The 17261-nt window shown below is 35.4% G+C and overlaps 2 protein-coding genes across 2 annotated transcripts; one reads left to right on the top strand and one right to left on the bottom strand.

Annotated features, from left to right (window-relative positions):
* Positions 316 to 2853, bottom strand: LOC109728456 (60S ribosomal protein L36-3-like). The gene is made up of 4 exons (XM_020258874.1): positions 2715 to 2853; positions 2383 to 2499; positions 1211 to 1410; positions 316 to 586 (listed from the first exon to the last, which is right to left on the bottom strand). The coding sequence occupies exons 2-4, from the start codon at positions 2482 to 2484 to the stop codon at positions 556 to 558; spliced, it is 333 nt and encodes a 110-aa protein (XP_020114463.1). The 5' UTR covers positions 2485 to 2499; positions 2715 to 2853; the 3' UTR covers positions 316 to 555.
* LOC109727769 (selenoprotein H) lies at positions 3756 to 7416 on the top strand. The gene is made up of 4 exons (XM_020257946.1): positions 3756 to 4120; positions 5127 to 5223; positions 6259 to 6318; positions 6982 to 7416. Exons 1-4 carry the CDS (start codon positions 3876 to 3878, stop codon positions 7060 to 7062), a joined length of 483 nt encoding a protein of 160 aa, XP_020113535.1. The 5' UTR covers positions 3756 to 3875; the 3' UTR covers positions 7063 to 7416.

Here is a 17261-nt window from a genome sequence, read left to right as displayed (position 1 = left end):
AAAGGGCCTAACACTATTCCCCGTTGGAGTTTTGACAGGAAGCGGCAAGAACAACCGGGCCCACTCAATTATTGGGCATAGGGGAGGCCCAGATTGTCCTAGTGTCAACACAGTTAGATATTGACCTACATACATAATGAAAAATAATAATTCTATTAACAATTATAGCCAAAATTTTAAAAAAACGAATACCCACAAGAATAAACAGATGGGAGAAATGGGAACTTGGATATTTAGCCTCGATTATAGTAGGCATGCTTTCCCCAAAATGAAGGTATTAATTACCTAGAGCAGGCCAGGATCACAATATTGAGCTCAAAGGGAACAAAGCTCTGAAGCTCTGAAAGGATAATAATAAAGCCAAACCACAATCTTCCAATAGAAACAGAAATGCTGAACATGAAAACAAAAACCAAAGCGTAGAGCTTAACATTCTTACAGCATATTCGAAAATAAAATACACTTGTGACCAAAACTAAGGTCTTCACCAAGTTCTACATCTCATAGGCCGAAATTACACCATTGCCTAAAAACTATCATGATCTTGCTAGGGTTTTATTTCTTCTTCTCGGACACTCCAGCAGATCTGCAAACAACATGAGAACTTATTAGGTATGATCCAAACATGCAACAAGAAGCAACTCTTGTTAACTGCCTATCTGTTCTAACATCAAGAGTGGTATGTTGTACTTCTTTTTTCCGCCTAAGGCTTCAATTTGATCAGAGTAATCCTCTACTCTGTGACATTTTTCAGTTTAATGGATGCATCAGCAGACATAGCATATTCCACACTAGGACTCGTAAAAGTAACACTTTGACATCTCACCTCTTTCTCGTATCTAGACTTTGAGCCAACCTACTATGACTTTCAAGACTCAAAATTTTCATACAGATCTCAGCTACTTCTCTAAAGGATATTATACAGCTTAATTACTGATAGGACAGTTGATCACCTTGTAGAGATACATCTACTAGGAATCCTGGAAATAAATAAGGACAAATGGCAAGAAACAGCCTCCGTTGACAGAAGAGAGGAAAGAAAACCAAAAACATGCCATAGGCAACATATATCTGGATTGTTCTCACTGACCCCAACACTCGCATGAGCAAGCTGCTAATGAATGCAACGACAATCCTACCCTAATATTCCTTTATGAACTAGTGTTTTAGCTTCTATCAAAAGAAAATTGCATTAGCATAAATAACTCACCTCATCTTTCTGAGAACATTAGCCATCTCTTCACGCTTCTTCTTTGCTCTCTTGTGTGTACCAAGCTTTCTCTTTGCCACCTTCAGCGCACGCTTGTCCTTTCCAACTTTCAGAAGCTCAGTAATTCGCTTCTCGTAAGGAGCAAATCCAGCAACTTCCCTAATCAAGCTCCTCACCATAAGCACCCTCTTGCTAGTTTTCTGGAATTGACATTTCATATTGCAGGAATCTATATTCAGTGTGATTAAGCAATAATGATCAGCAGGCACAAGAATATAAATGGACATTACATCTAAAGAAACCAAGCATTGAAGCACTTCAAGTCCAACAAGAGGCCTTCATAAATAATTTTTCTACACATTTAGACTACAGCCGCTTCTGAAAGATAAAAAAAATTTGAAAAATTGCCGCAAACACTTTCAGCTAAGCCTCACTCTGAGGTCGAAAGCTGCAGATTCAACACTCCGAACTTTTGAAAATATACTGGTAGAAAAGATGCCAGCACCCTGTGCATCCTTCCATTCGTGCTCCATGCTTCCATCGGCCATCAATCACCTCTCATAGTTCATTCCATAACACCCATTGAGTTGCAATGTTTTCTCCACTTAGAAATTGAAGAAAAGAATGCAGAGCATAAGACGGAGAGCCAATGAATTTGTGGTGCACCATTATTTGGTTACATCGGACATGAACAATAATTATCTCTCACTGCAATGACTAAAGTGAAACACTTACAAAAAATTTGGTGTTATATATCCTACTTAAAATTTTGAGAAACAAGGTAAAACTTGACTAGAAGTTCAGGAAGTACTAGTTCAATTTACACATTTACACAACATGGGAAAAAAATAAATCTAAGTATTTCCTTCATTTATCGTAACAATATGGACCTACTAATTCCCTTGACATATATTAATATATCATCCAGATTTATGCCAGCTTATAGTTATACAACAACAACAACAATAGTAACAAACAAACATATACATATACAAGGATCCAATCAAGCACTGCATAAAAGATCAACAACTAAAAGTGATCAAATGATCAGATCAACCCAAAAAAAAAGAAAAAAAAAAAGAGAAAACATTTAAGAAGGAAAAAGGAAAAACTAAATACAAACTCATCTAATTCCGTTTCAAACATATCAAGCAAAAGGGATCAGATCATACCCCTTTCCTGCTAGAAGGGCGAGGGGGAATCTCCCGCTTAGTGACGATGTGCCCCTTGTTGAGCCCAACGAAGAGGCCCGAGTTCGGCTGCGGCGGCGCCATTTCCAACGCCGATTCCTGTAATTAACAAGCAACATTCAAATCAAAATCCTAACAAGGATCAAAAACAAACGAATTTAACGAGATAATCCCCCAAATAGATGTAAAAAATCGCTAATAAACATGAAGAAAACACTGAAAACAAAGATCTAGCCCCCAAAAAAAAAACAGTATGTAGTAAGAATAGAGGAAAATGAAGGGAGATAAAGAGGTAGGAGAAGGAGATCGCTCACCTCACGGTGGGAGAGCGACAAAACCCTAGCAGCCGACGCCGTGAAGAACCCTAGCGGAGCGCCGAGCAAACCCTAAATACGCGCGAAAGGAAAGGGGAGAGTACGTGGGATCAGCAAGCACGGGAATTAAAGTGTACGTGGCGCGCATCGACACAAGGCTCACCAATAGTGGGCCAAAAAAGCGTTTTAGTAAAAACTAAAGTTGGGCCATACTATGGGCCGGACCAGCCCAGTAAAAGGTTTTATTGGATCGTATCCGTAATGAAGTCAGTTGTATTAGGTTCAAATACTGTATATATTGATAAAAAAGGAAAATCTTGTATTATATTTCATTAAATAAAATTATAAAATAAAAAGTACCTTTTAACTAAATCACTTCAAATAAATATCTTACTAAAATTTTGAAGCAGGTAGGCCAAATGAATTTAAGCCTTTTTGCATTCATTGTTTGAACAAGAAAATTACAATCAATATTTTATCAAAAAAAAGTGTTGCTATTAAATTAAGCATCAATAATCTTGTGAAATAACAAGAACTGATAGAGACACTTTGGGCCAAAAGTGGAGCTTCCTTTTCATTAGAAACTATTGCTTGAGTCAGATTTATAAGTATGTTTTGTAATAATAAACTTTAAATACTATCCCTATAGTTTCATGTCTTCTCACTTTTACCTCGTTGCTTAAAGTATATCATTTTAGTACCGGTGGTTTCATTTTTCTCTTTCCGTTAATGCCCCCGTTAACTTTCTATTAAATCATATACAAAAAATTTCAGATATCTTACCTATCCTTTATCGAATATTTATTTTAATACTCTGTGGTTTATCGAATTTTCACTTTAGTATCATGTAGTTTTAATTTTGTCGTCAATTTAACGAAAAAATTAACACAAGGAATAAAAAAAAAAAAAAAAACACATGATACTATAAATTGAGAAAGGCTTTAACCACAGAAATAATATTTGAAGTTTTTCCTAATAAATGAACTTGTTAAATATATTATATGTTTTAAAATGCTTAAAAAATAAATTCGAACCGGGCGGTGACCATAACTCGTGGGAGCCATGGCGATTGGCGGGAAACCCTTCGCCATCTCCTCCACTCGTTTGGCTTCTCCAGCACGGAGCTCGAGAGTCGCTTGAAAACGAAGAGCGACCACGACGATGGCTCCCAAGAGGAGGGCGAAGGGCTCCGGTACGACGACGACGATCGCCGCCGCCGCCGCCGCCGCCGCCGCCTCGCCGCGGAGGACTCGGAGCGCCACCGCCGCCGGGAAGCGGGCGGCGGCGGAGGAGACGAAGGGTTCGAAGGGAAAGAGCAAGGCCTTTGTAGATAAAGAGCCCCTCGCTCCGCCCCCTATCTCCAGTGGCGATGGCGACGCGTCGAAGACGATCATCGTCGAAGCATGGTAATATGTTACCCCTCTACCTCTCTCTCACTCCATCTAAAATATGGAGTAGTAACAAAAAGTGTAGATGATTGATGTGTAGCATTAGCCCCAACCCTAGATGCTTGGGTTTTTAGGTTTTGCTGGATGAGAATCTGCAATCACAAGCTTTTTGATGGGTGCGGGTTGTAATAGGTGTGCTAGATTTCATCTGAGTGGGTTTGAACTCACCTAAACTACTAACAAGCTCAAAGTTTGGAACTTTTTGTGTTTTATTTGAGATTTAGTTTAGATTATAAGTGATATCTTTTGTTTCCTGATTTGTATGTCTCAATTTATATCCAGCGCTCAATCTATTAACTTTGTTGTGATCTATGGTGCTGTCCTCTTAGTTGTTACATAATTTCCTCTAGTGTAGTGATTTTTTTTTGCTTATTGGGTTCTCAGAAGTCCGTGACCATATACTATTTCTCTCTATTGTGTCCCTATAATTATTGGTTTCCTTTGGTAATATGTATTAATGTAATCATACTATTTCATTGTTTTCTAATAGCTTAAAATTTTAGAGAAATAAGTTGTCAGTTATATATCATGGGGCAGGCATCGCTAATTCCGAACTTTCCATGTCTGTTTTTGTTGTCTAGTTTTGAAATCTTTGCCATTTTACTCTATATTCACTGTGTACAGAGCAGTTCCCTGAGTTTATCGTGAAGTATTGTTGGATTTTATCTTACAATGAAGGATTATGTAGAGAATGAAACCACTTCACTGCAAGCTATTCTATAGAATGTTGTTATGTCCATTATGATTGCTTGACAAATACTTTTATAGTGGTTGGCTTGATTTTCATTTAACAGCTTATAAGACAGCAGGCTATGCTTCAATAAAGCTGAAAGGCAAATGTGTGATTTAGTAAGCGTAGCTCTTATTCTGTAATTCGATTATGTGGTCGGGCAAGCTCTTTTTCACTTCTAAAGGTTCATTTGCCTATTATTTTGCACCTACACTTCTTTTTATTGTGTTTCAGCAAGCAATGTAATTCATTCAAGACAAGGGCGATAAAGGTGAAGGACGGCTTGGAAAGTGCTGTCCCAGGTGTGACTGTAACTATTAACCCTGAAAAGGTATGTTCACTCCAGTATTAAGGCGTGGAATCACAATGAATTCCTAGATTCATAAGTAACAGTTTATCCATCATCTTTGTTCTTGACTTGTCCATAATTCTAGATTCATGCCATGCATGGGAAATCCAGCAACTATTAGCCAGTTCTTAATATGAGCTCCTAATTTGTCATGCTCTCTAAATGATTGTTTGCTACAGATGGTCCTAATCATGGACTTGGGTTGCGGTCTAAAACAATACTTTTCAGGTCCAAGAGATGTAAATGCGCAATGGTAACATAGGAAAGATCATAGGGAGGTTGTGCCTTATTTTTTCTGAATGAGGGGAGGTTGTGTCATAACACTTTATGTTCCACCAACATTGGATATTCCGTCGAGATATATTGAAACAATTTCCTTTAAAAAGATATTGTTGCAGAAGTTACTGAAGAGAATGACCCATCTTGCCTTTCCAATGTTGGGTCATTGTTTTTCAAAATTGTAGAAAGCTGTGTGGTTGGAAACAATGGCGATTAACCCTTTGTAGGTGTAGCATTGTGAATTTCTGAATAGCATAAAGATGCATACTCATAGCATTATCTTTTGATTTTGCTTGTCTTGAATAGGTTTTGATGTTTTACTCGTTCATCTAGCGGACCTGGTTAATGCGTAAGTGGCTGATTTAGAAGTCAAGCTATGCGAGTTACTATATCTTGCAAGGACTTCCGTTAACTTGTATAAGTTGAACACAAGCTTATCGGCCGGATTTGTTTAAGATGTATCATACGTTCTATAGAGCCCAAGTATATTGTGGAGAGATGTGCTTTAATGCGGATTGAAAGCATCCTGAGGGGAGGGAGACCAAAAGTTTAGCACGAAATTGATGAAAGGTTGACATAGCAGACGACCATTAATTGGAAGACGATGCTTTGTACTGCTCATTTTTGTCTGTTATTGTTTGTTACAGAGCTTACTCCTATAGAACCTTCTGTGGCTCACTTGTCCCCTTGTCTTTACTTCTGTTTGTCAACTAACTAAAATTTCTTGCTGATCAACAGCCACGGCGAGGATGCTTTGAGATACGTGAGGATGGTGGCGAAGTTTTTGTCTCACTACTGGTAAACACCTTACACAAAAACCAGTTTTAAAGACTTCTTGCATAATATGGCTATTATAATTTTATTGAATCATCCTTGTAGCTACGGAGGTACATGTTGATTATGCATTGCTCATAAGACTGCCATGATATAATACATAGTTTGGACATTCTGTTTTTTCACTTATCTCCATCTATAATTACAAGTTGCAACATTGTAGATGTGGTTATTAGATTGGGAATATTGGACCAAGTTTTCCTTTGGCTTGGCTTCTTGATTAGCCGAGAAGCAGCGGCTTGACTTTGACAAAAAAAATAGAGAGCTTTTTCTGTGATGAGAAGCTGAAATGTGCTCGTGCCCTTGAAGAAAAAGTTCCAATATGACTGGACTTTTGCTTTTCTCAGTGGTACTCTGTTGGGGGATTTTAATCAACAAGCCATTAGTTCTTCTTCTAATAGCTCTAATTGACAAGCTATTGGTGCTTCTTCAGATAGGTTTACCCAAATAACATTTTTGTAGAAGTTCCAACCAACCAGGCCCTGAGCACGGGGGTTCTATTTTAAACCTGTTCTGTCCAGTCTTTGTAGTAGATTTTTTTCTGAGAAAGATACAAAACCTTGAAATGGTTCAAATAACTTAAAATATTTTTATGTTGACATACCTTTCCTTTTTGATCTTTTGCAGGATATGCCACGACCATTCAAGCTGATGAAGAACCTTGATATGGACGAAGTTATTGTGGATATCGTGAAGAAAATTTCTTGAGTGGATATGTCAGCCTGTATTAGGAAAAAGATTTGTGAACATTGTCAAAAGTCCTTTCAAATTTGCGAGCTTCTTTTGGGGGCTATCAATGAGCCAGTGAAGCTTGCCGCTTCTGATATTGCGGAAAACACATTGTCTCTAGACATTTTGAGATTTGCTTGATTAGGCTGCTTGTTAAATTAATCTTAATTTGGGATATTTGCAGTTTCTTTCGCCTTATTGGACGAGGAATAGGATGATGCAGATTAAATGTTGTCCGGTGTATTTTGGAAGTTTTAGGTTCTTCGTTTGCTACGGTTACCAGGATTTTTTAGTGTTTTTGGGACCTGAAATTCTATCGACTTGGTTGATCTACATCTTCTTCTTTTTTTTTCTTTTTTCTCTTTTTTTGTTAGCTGTTTGCTGCGATTTACACCGAGTGATCTTTTCATTAAGTGTCTATTCTACCCATTTCTGCTTGTGCTTTAAGCTTCAGACACCTCTTGCTGGGGCATTTTTTTCCTCAGAACTCTGAAGCTTCTGACGTGCTGAGAAGTTATAATAATGTGATTATCAGCTCCAACGTACCTCTAATTGAAATTGTTGATGGGATTTTACATATTATTTCTCCTCCTAACAATGACCACCATAGTCTGATACGTAGCATTTTGTGTAAATTTACCACAAATGCTATTACCCTCTTGTTATCAATATGATGTAGCCGACTGATTATTTGTTATTGATTTACAACTAAACTTAAAAGTGGTGTAAACGTTACAGAGAAAAGTAGAGTGTGCTGCAAAAGCGCCTATTGTCCTACTGGGGATCCCATATAGGTGCAAATATAGTCTCCAAACAAAGTTTATAAAAAGAAAAAAACTGAAGCTCATAATTAACCATGTTTATCGTCCGAATACATCTAGCAAAGCAAAAGAACAATATTCCCGTCCACATGTATTAGTAATCCCTCTCTCCTCTTTTTTTTTCTTCTTTTTTTCTTTTCCCAATCCGTACCATGTTTTAAGTGTCAGTCACTGTTTACTCTCTGCCCAAAGTGTAAGACGAATTGCGTACGGAAAAGTTCTAAAGTGGTAATTTGTATGCATCCGAATCAAAAGGCTAGGATGGTAATTATCCTTTCGTGAAGGTGAAGCTAAATTTTTGTGACATTTTAATAGTCTCATTCATCTTTACCACCAAAGCTTTCAAAAACACGAACGGATCAAGAACACTGAAGTGTCCTTTAATTCTCCTCAGTTAGAGAGAGAATAATAATAAGAAATTGCTCTAAGAAACCCAAACAAGGAAAGAAACATAAGCCTCTCCTTAGAATTAATAAATAATTATAATTAAACTTGGTAACAAATTAAGGGAACTCGTGCAATCTCAACGGAAACAATTGACCTCTTTTGCTAATCCCGTTTTGGAACAAAATTATGAGATGTCACTCAATTTTGTTTCGAGATTTTACAGAGTGTTATCTGAATACTCATACTTAGATATTATCTCAGTGAGGCATATTTCACGAATTTTTTTTTCCCCACAAATTTAATATTTGCAATCCGAAAATCTCTCTGACTCAACAAATCCATATTACAACCACACAATAAATGAAGAAAAACTTCAAAAATCTCCAAACCAAAAAAGAAAGGCAAAGGAAAGAAACAAATTAAGAAGTAAAACTCTCTTATGCAGGGTTAATTTCAAGCAATTTAAAATCTGAACCATCATGAGAACTCAATGCACGTACCACTACCAAAATGACATAAATTATATATAGTGTGATCACGCTAAAATGTTTTAGCCTTCTTTCTCCGACGACTCGTCTCAGCGAGCAATCCAACACAAAGGAAAGAACTGATCTCACCGTCCACATCGACCCGAACACGAGCTCGAGCTGTTCTCTCCTTCCTCTTCGCGTAAAGTAACCGCGACGACGGCTTCTTCTTCTTTGGCGGCGGCGGCGGATGCTTCATATCCACCGGAATTTGGTGCCTCGGCGATGTCGGCGTATGATACCCGTCATCTTTGCTATCGTCGCAGAATTCAACTGTAACGTGTTTTGCTTCTTTATTATTCTCTTCTGTATCCAACGTTACTGAAACTGAAACAACAGCAGCAGCAGCAGCAGCAGCAGTAGTAGTAGTAGTGGGGATTATGATCTCTTCTTCTTGTTGTTCTTCTTCGGGATGTTCATGGTTGATGTGGCACGTGTGTGGGATTATTTCCGACATGGGTTTTGAAGAGGGCGCGGTGGGGAAAAGTGCTTTGGAGTTGCTCTCGGGGACGAAGAGGCCATGTGCAGTGGACATTATTTGCGAGGGAGATAGTGATAGGAGAGAAGAGATGGTGTAGGTTAATGGAAAAAGGAGAAGATGTATCGTTGGTGACAATTAATTCAAACAAAAGGAAAGAGCCAAGAGACGTAATATAGTGCGGCTCGGAAACTCGCAAGGTTTCTATTTGTACTCTCTCTCTCTCTCTCAAAAAAAAAAAAAAATTTATTTTTTTCTTTTGAGAAAAAAAATATTAATTTTAAGATAGAAAATGCTTCACTAGCCCTTTTTTAGTTTGGATACAGTGAAAAGGAATGATGCAAGCACTGTATTGGTTGAATTTGTAGAATATGGGCAACTAACATGAACACTAAAAATTATACCAAGAGTTGTGAAGAAAAAAAAAACAAAGAAAAAAAAATTATATAGAATGTAGTTGAACTATATGCAGAGCATTTTGAATTTACTATCTGACCTTATAAAATTTACTATGGGCTTATAATTTTTCCTTTTTTTATCTCTATTGATTGACGTTAGCCAGATAGCTAAGTAGATGTGTATTCTTTTTAGGCGTGAATTTCAATTCTTAATTTCTTTTTTAAAAGAGTAATTAACTTGTCTTTTATTTATTGCAATTTCATATGATTTTGCACATAAATAATAGGTAAAACTGATAACTTTAGCTCATTATCTAATCTCACATTTTCTTCTTCTTCTTCTTCTTCTTCTTCTTCTTCTTTTTTCTTTTTTCTCATCAAATGAATGGGTTTTCCCTAATATGAAAGGATCAGTAGTTAAATCTTGAACAAATCATCTTAACTTTCAAACTTAAGGAAAAATCAAAACATTTCATAACATGGTGGCACTAAAGTGAGGCTACATTAGTCCTCATCATGGAAACCATATTTATTACACAAGGAGTAATAAGATGAAAAGAGTGCAAAGCCCTTCAAAAGGTAATGGGTTCACACCATTTTTTTTTTTTTTTTTTTTTTTTTTTTTCTGTAACAGGAGACTTTTAAATAGAAACTACAATATTCCATCAAATGTATTTATCTTGCACATATATATATATATATATATATATATATATATATATATGAGTTCGGCTACTACACTCTTATGAGTACGATCGTATTCGTACTCATAAGTTGTTTTCGATAATAGACCTTCCGAATCGACGATTCAGACCGTTAAATATTACCTAGAGCATTTAAAACTTTTAGAAATCAAAGTTTATAATTTTTCGATATAATTTACCTTATGATCAATAACTCACAAAATTGACAATTTTTAACGGCTGATATATAATACTTGCTAGTTTAACGGTGTAAAAGAATCGGAATAACTTGAATTTTTGATAAAAAATTCTATTCATTACCTAGATAAAGATCAATGGCCCTGATCTTAAATTGAAGGATTCCATCATCCATTTTTAGGACATCGTTCGATTTTGACCGTTCATTTTATATCCGCTTGATGGACTTTATAATGATTTCAACAAATTACGAAATTTATTTTCTAGAAGTTTCAAATACTTTAAATCATATTTAACGGTATGGATCATCAATTCGGAAGCCCAAACATCGAAAACAACTTATGAGTATGAAGGACTCTATACTTATAAGAGTATAGTAGCCCTACTCTCTCTCTCTCTCTCTCTCTNTCTCGGGGACGAAGAGGCCATGTGCAGTGGACATTATTTGCGAGGGAGATAGTGATAGGAGAGAAGAGGTGGTGTAGGTTAATGGAAAAAGGAGAAGATGTATCGTTGGTGACAATTAATTCAAACAAAAGGAAAGAGCCAAGAGACGTAATATAGTGCGGCTCGGAAACTCGCAAGGTTTCTATTTGTACTCTCTCTCTCTCTCTCTCTCTCTCTCTCTCTCTCTCTCACAAAAAAATTTATTTTTTTTCTTTTGAGAAAAAAAATATTAATTTTAAGATAGAAAATGCTTCACTAGCCCTTTTTTAGTTTGGATACAGTGAAAAGGAATGATGCAAGCACTGTATTGGTTGAATTTGTAGAATATGGCAACTAACATGAACACTAAAAATTATACCAAGAGTTGTGAAGAAAAAAAAAGAAAAAAAAATTATATAGAATGTAGTTGAACTATATACAGAGCATTTTGAATTTACTATCGGCTTATAATTTTTCTTTTTTTTATCTCTATTGATTGACGTTAGTCAGATAGCTAAGGAGATGTGTATTTTTTTTAGGCGTGAATTTCAATTCTTAATTTCTTCTTTAAAAGAGTAATTAACTTGTCTTTTATTTATTGCAATTTCATATGATTTTGCACATAAATAATAGGTAAAACTGATAACTTTAGCTCATCATCTAATCTCACATTTTCTTCTTTTTCTTCTTCTTCTTCTTTTTCTTTTTCTCACCAAATGAATGGGTTTTCCCTAATATGAAAGGATCAGTAGTTAAATCTTGAACAAATCATCTTAACTTTCAAACTTAAGGAAAAATCAAAACATTTCATAACATGGTGGCACTAAAGTGAGGCTACATTAGTCCTCATCATGGAAACCATATTTATTACACAAGGAGTAATAAGATGAAAAGAGTGCAAAGCCCCTCAAAAGGTAATGGGTTCACACCATTTTTTTTTTTTTTTTTTTTTAACAGGAGGCTTTTAAATAGAAACTACAATATTTCATCAAATGTATTTATCTTGCATATATATATATATATATATATATATGAGTCCGGCTACTATAGTCTTATGAGTACGATCGCATTCGTACTCATAAGTTGTTTTCGATGATAGACCTTCCGAATCGACGATTCAGGCCGTTAAATATTATCTATAGCATTTAAAACTTCTAGAAATCAAATTTTATAATTTTTCGATATAATTTACCTTATGATCAATAGCTCACAAAATTGACAATTTTTAACGGCTGATATATGATACTTGCTAGTTTAACAGTGTAAAAGAATCGGAATAACTTGAATTTTTGATAGAAAATTCTATTCATTACCTAGATAAAGATCAATAACCCCGATCTTAAATTGAAGGATCCCATCATCCATTTTTAGGACGTCATTCGATTTTGACTGTTCATTTTATATCCGCTTGATGGACTTTATAATGATTTCGAAAAATTATGAAATTTATTTTCTAAAAGTTTCAAATACTCTAAATCATGTTTAACGGTATGGATCATCAATTCGGAAGCCCAAACATCGAAAATAATTTATGAGTATGAAGGACTCTATACTTATAAGAGTATAGTGGCCCTACTCTCTCTCTCTTCTATATTATATATATAATATTATATATATTATTATATATATTATTAATGTATATATATTTATATATAGAACTAGGCTATAATACTATCAATAGCACCAAGTTATTGGTGCTATTAATATTTTAGCCCTTGAATTAAGAAATGGGTGGTTAGAATGATGTGGGCCCTTTAGGGTTGAGTGAGTGGTTAGTTGAATAGTATAATCTAACGGATAAAAATAATCAGAGGGTTAAATCTAACGGTGGAAAACTCGATAGCATCAAATCCTTGGTGCTATCCTAGTACCCCAAGCCGGACTCTCTCTCTCTCTCTCTCTCTCTATATATATATATATATATATAATTGAGTTTCTATGCTTTTAAAAGTACTAAGTTATTGGTGCTTGTAGATTTTTGGCCATTGGATTAAGGAACGTGCGATTAGGATGATGTGGGCCTTCTAGAATAGAGTAGGTGGTTGGTTGAATAGTATAATCTAACGGTTGAAAATGATCAAAGGCGTAGATCTAACGATAAAAAACTTAAAAGCACAAAGTGCTTTGTGCTTTTACAAGCAGCATAGCCGGACTCTATATATATATAAGAACTTTTTAATTCTTGATCATCTCTTACATTTTAAAAAATTAATTAAATATATATTTTATATAAAAAATAAATATCTGTTATAAAAAAAAAAAAAATTCTCATCCCTCGCAAGCAAGCAAAGAACATGCAGTGACTTTAGAAGGCAAAATAGAGAGAAATTTTTTCTCTGTACATCACACACAAACACACACACCTTGATGATATCATTGCAAACCATGCCTCCTCCCTTATCCCCATCATGATTATGCTCCCATCACATTAAAGCCATCATCAATCATCCCTCATGCTCAAAAATCAATCATCCCCTCTGCAGTTAAAATCCCATCACCTCCCACATCCCCACAAGAGCACCACCAAAACCCTAGCCCTTGCAATTGGGATTAATTATAGGAGCTTCTTCTTTTTTTTTTTATTCAAAAAGGTTGCTTTGGTGGGTCTCTTATTGGGCCATTTTGTTAAGACATAATCATAGGTCAAGTGTTCTTGGTGGACTATTTTACACTAAAAGTCATCTGTTAATGGGACCACTTTTGTTAAATAAATGTACTCATTGTATTGTTCTTTTATTTCTTTCCCTCCTTAAGATTTGCTTTCGTATTGTTCCAAAGGGGGAACTGTATAAACATTGGGTTTTCAAAGCATTGTACTAATTACATGGTTCCTTAACCCACTTATTTTGATTTTTTTAAAAATAATTTTGATCCATTTTTATGATTACGACATCGAGTCAGAATTTTTTTTTTTTTTATTTGTTTTTCAGTTTTCGTAGACTTGCCACTAGGTTACAAAATAGGACTTTGAGCTAGAATTTTCTAATCCTGGGTTGAGAATACCAACCAACTTACCTTGCAAAGCATTTGTACAAAATACAAATGTAGGGAAATAAATTACACTTTAAATGAAAAAAGTGAAAGATAATGAATGTCTATGCAAATCATTTATGTATAAAATACGACAAGTTCTTTCAAAAAATAGATAAGCATATATATAGAATTTAAGAGGCGTGAACAATGTCGTCAAATGCACGTTTCACACAAATTTTTCAAAACCACTTATTACTTCAGTTCAGCTCATTAATTTAAATCATCATAAATCGTTATGAAAACATTTTAAACAACTAATAATAATAATAATAATAATTGTAATAATAATATAGGAGAAACCTTGGATGCATGATGCATGCAAGAACATAAGTATCGCATGAGATGAGAAAGTTTACTGTGTCACACTTGCACCATGTCAGTAATAACAAAATATTTTTTTTTTTCTATTCATGATGTTACGGATTAATTTTAAAAAATTAATTGATTAGTTAGGAATATTATATAATAAATATAACCGGTGTATTTTAGAATTTTGTTCAATGAGACAACAATGATAGAGGGTGACGCAAATTTGCAGGGGGAGGGTGTTACAGAGCATATTCCGAATCCCGAGGAGCGAAAATTTTAGGCCCACTGACATGAAGCGCTCCTTCCGGGAGCCAAAAGCTGCGGTTGGGTTCTGAAGAGGCCCAGAGCCTGGCCTATTGGGCTTCTTGGGCCACCGCACAACAAAACAGTCAACGCGGCGTGCCCTGTGCATCACACCCCCTCCTCCTGGGGCCCATTTTTAACTTAGCTCCACGTGGGCTCTCTTGGGCCGAATGTATATATATATATATATATATATATATAGGCTAGAGCTACTATACTCTTATAAGTATAGGCTCCTTTATACTTATAAGTTTTCGACTGTTGGATGAATGGATGTATGGTTGGGATGATAGTGATCTCCGGTTAGAATGATAGTGGTCCCCTAGGGTTGAGTGAGTGGTTGGATGAATATTATTATTTAACGAGAGGAAATGATCAAAGGGCTAGATTTAACGACTGAAAACTTGTGAGTACAAAGGATCTATACTCATAAGAGTATATCAGCCGAACTCATATATATATAAAGAGAGAGAAAGAGAGTTGAGCTAGAATACTCTCAAAAGCATCAAGGGGTTGGTGCTTTTGAGTTTTTAGCCATTGAATGGAGAGATGTAGGATTGGGGTGATGGTGGTAGGTGGTGATAGGTGGAATAGTGTTTGACCCAAGAGATATTAGTAATCAAGGAGTAGATCCAAGGGCTATAAACCTAGAAGCACCAAGCACCAAGGGATTGGTGCTTTTAAAAATATTCTAGCTCAACACTCTCTCTCTCTCTCTCTCTCTCTCTATATATATATATATATAGAGAGAGAGAGAGAATTAGGCTGGAATACTATTAATAGTAAAACGCTCTTTTTGCTATCAAGTTTTTAATCATTGGATGAAAAATTGTAGGGTCAGGATGATATTAGTCGTTTAGAGTTGAGTGGTCCCCCTAGGGTTGCGTGGTCCCCACTGGGTTATAGTATTTAATCCAATGGTTAGAAATAATGAAAGTAGTTGATCCAAAAGCTAAAAAATTGGTAGCAACAATAAGATTTTGCTACTAATAGTAGCCCAGTCCAACTCTCTCTCTCTCTCTCTCTCTCTCTCTCTCTCTATATATATATATATATATATAATTGAGCTCCTATGCTTTTAAAAGTACCAAGTTATTGGTGCTTGTAGATTTTTAGCCATTGGATTAAGAGATATGTGGTTAGGATGATGTGGGCCTCCTAGAGTTTAGTGGGTGGTTGGTTGAATAGTATAATCTAATAGTTGAAAATGATCCGAGAAGTAAATCTAACGGTAAAAAACTTACAAGCACCAAGTGCTTGGTGCTTTTACAAGCACCATAGCTGGACTCTATATATATATATATATTTCATATTGAAGTTTTTCAAACGTTATTAGGTAAAGAGAAAATAAATCGCAGATCCTAAAAAGATAACAGGTGGAAAGCCCAACAACAATTAAAGTTCTTATTTCATTTAAAAAAAAACAAAATTAAATAATTTTGAGCTCGGTCTCTGACTCCTCTAACCTGATTCATAGTCCCTTTGTTTGGGATTTGAATAGCAACGTGGATTCCAAGCACGTGGTTTGCATGCAGAGGTGTGTGAAAAAACTCATCTTTTCTATGCCAGTGATTCTGCATATTATAATCGGCAACAAACTGATTAGATTATGAGCACTTAAGTTGGAGAGCAAAATCAAATATGTTATATATGCTACTTCTTTTTTTTTTTTCGTATTCTTTAAAGATGGAAAGGATATAGTAATGCTAATGATCATCAGCTGATGAGGCTTTGTAAACCACAATTAGGCTGGGCTAAACTCTTGCTAGTTGCTAGGGTTGGATTAAAGTTGAATTAATTAAGGTAGTCATATTAAAACAGGTCATTTTGTTTACGTGTACTAGTATTATACTGTACATAAATATGCGTGAAATAATATTTTATATGCAACATCATGTGCTTATTTAATCAATTCAGAAATATATATAAACTTGTTCTGTTTTAATTGCACTGTTGATCCTAAGGTTTGGCACTCCGAAAACCCTAATCATGTAAAAGCTTTGAACAAACCTGGAATGGAGGGAAGGTTGGAAAAAATAAGTGCGAGTTTCCGACAATCAAAGGACTAGAAACTTAAGCAGCAGAAGAGTTCGTTGGCAACAAAAGCTTATCCTCCGGGGTGGATGTATCCACATGTGAGAGAACAAGCAATCATATCTAGTTGCAGGGATTGCCAAAAGATTTACTCTTTCTTTCTCCTTTATTTTTAATAAAGGTTCTTTTCCATAACTTTTTGCTATGCTGAGTATGTTACATGTGCCTGCGACTGCGAGAGATCCTCTAAATGTCATTGATGAGTCTACGTTGTAAGTATATAATTTTTTTTTATAAATTTTTGTTAAAATATACCAAATTATTTACTAGTTATCTAGCTGGTATATATATATAATACCGACTCATTAATAATATTTTTTAAAAAATTTAATAGTTTGTGAGTAATACACTTTACTAGTATAGGGTCTCAGAAAAAGCATATTTTTAGAATAAGAAACTTCAGCGAAGAGTTTCCCGATGATGTCTCATTGAAACACCTCGATCCGCTATCATAAATCAGTTTTGTCTCTATGAATAATAATTCTTTCTTCTAGAATTATCTTAGAAAAATTTAGTATTTA

This window comes from Ananas comosus, linkage group 23 (assembly GCF_001540865.1).
Source record: "Ananas comosus cultivar F153 linkage group 23, ASM154086v1, whole genome shotgun sequence".
NCBI classification, from domain to species: Eukaryota; Viridiplantae; Streptophyta; class Magnoliopsida; order Poales; family Bromeliaceae; genus Ananas; species Ananas comosus.
This window is presented reverse-complemented; position numbering and strand designations above follow the sequence as displayed.

Bases quoted from the DNA above. Each gene is read 5' to 3' on its own strand.
- LOC109728456 (XM_020258874.1), bottom strand. From the start codon at position 2,484: ATGGCGCCGCCGCAGCCGAACTCGGGCCTCTTCGTTGGGCTCAACAAG. The intron at 1,411-2,382 runs GTATGATCTGAT...TGTCAATTCCAG, and splicing joins GCCCTTCTAGCAGGAAAGGG to AAAACTAGCAAGAGGGTGCT. The intron at 587-1,210 runs GTGAGTTATTTA...TGTTGTTTGCAG, and splicing joins AATGTTCTCAGAAAGATGAG to ATCTGCTGGAGTGTCCGAGA.
- LOC109727769 (XM_020257946.1), top strand. From the start codon at position 3,876: ATGGCTCCCAAGAGGAGGGCGAAGGGCTCCGGTACGACGACGACGATC. The intron at 4,121-5,126 runs GTAATATGTTAC...ATTGTGTTTCAG, and splicing joins ACGATCATCGTCGAAGCATG to CAAGCAATGTAATTCATTCA. The intron at 6,319-6,981 runs GTAAACACCTTA...GATCTTTTGCAG, and splicing joins AAGTTTTTGTCTCACTACTG to GATATGCCACGACCATTCAA.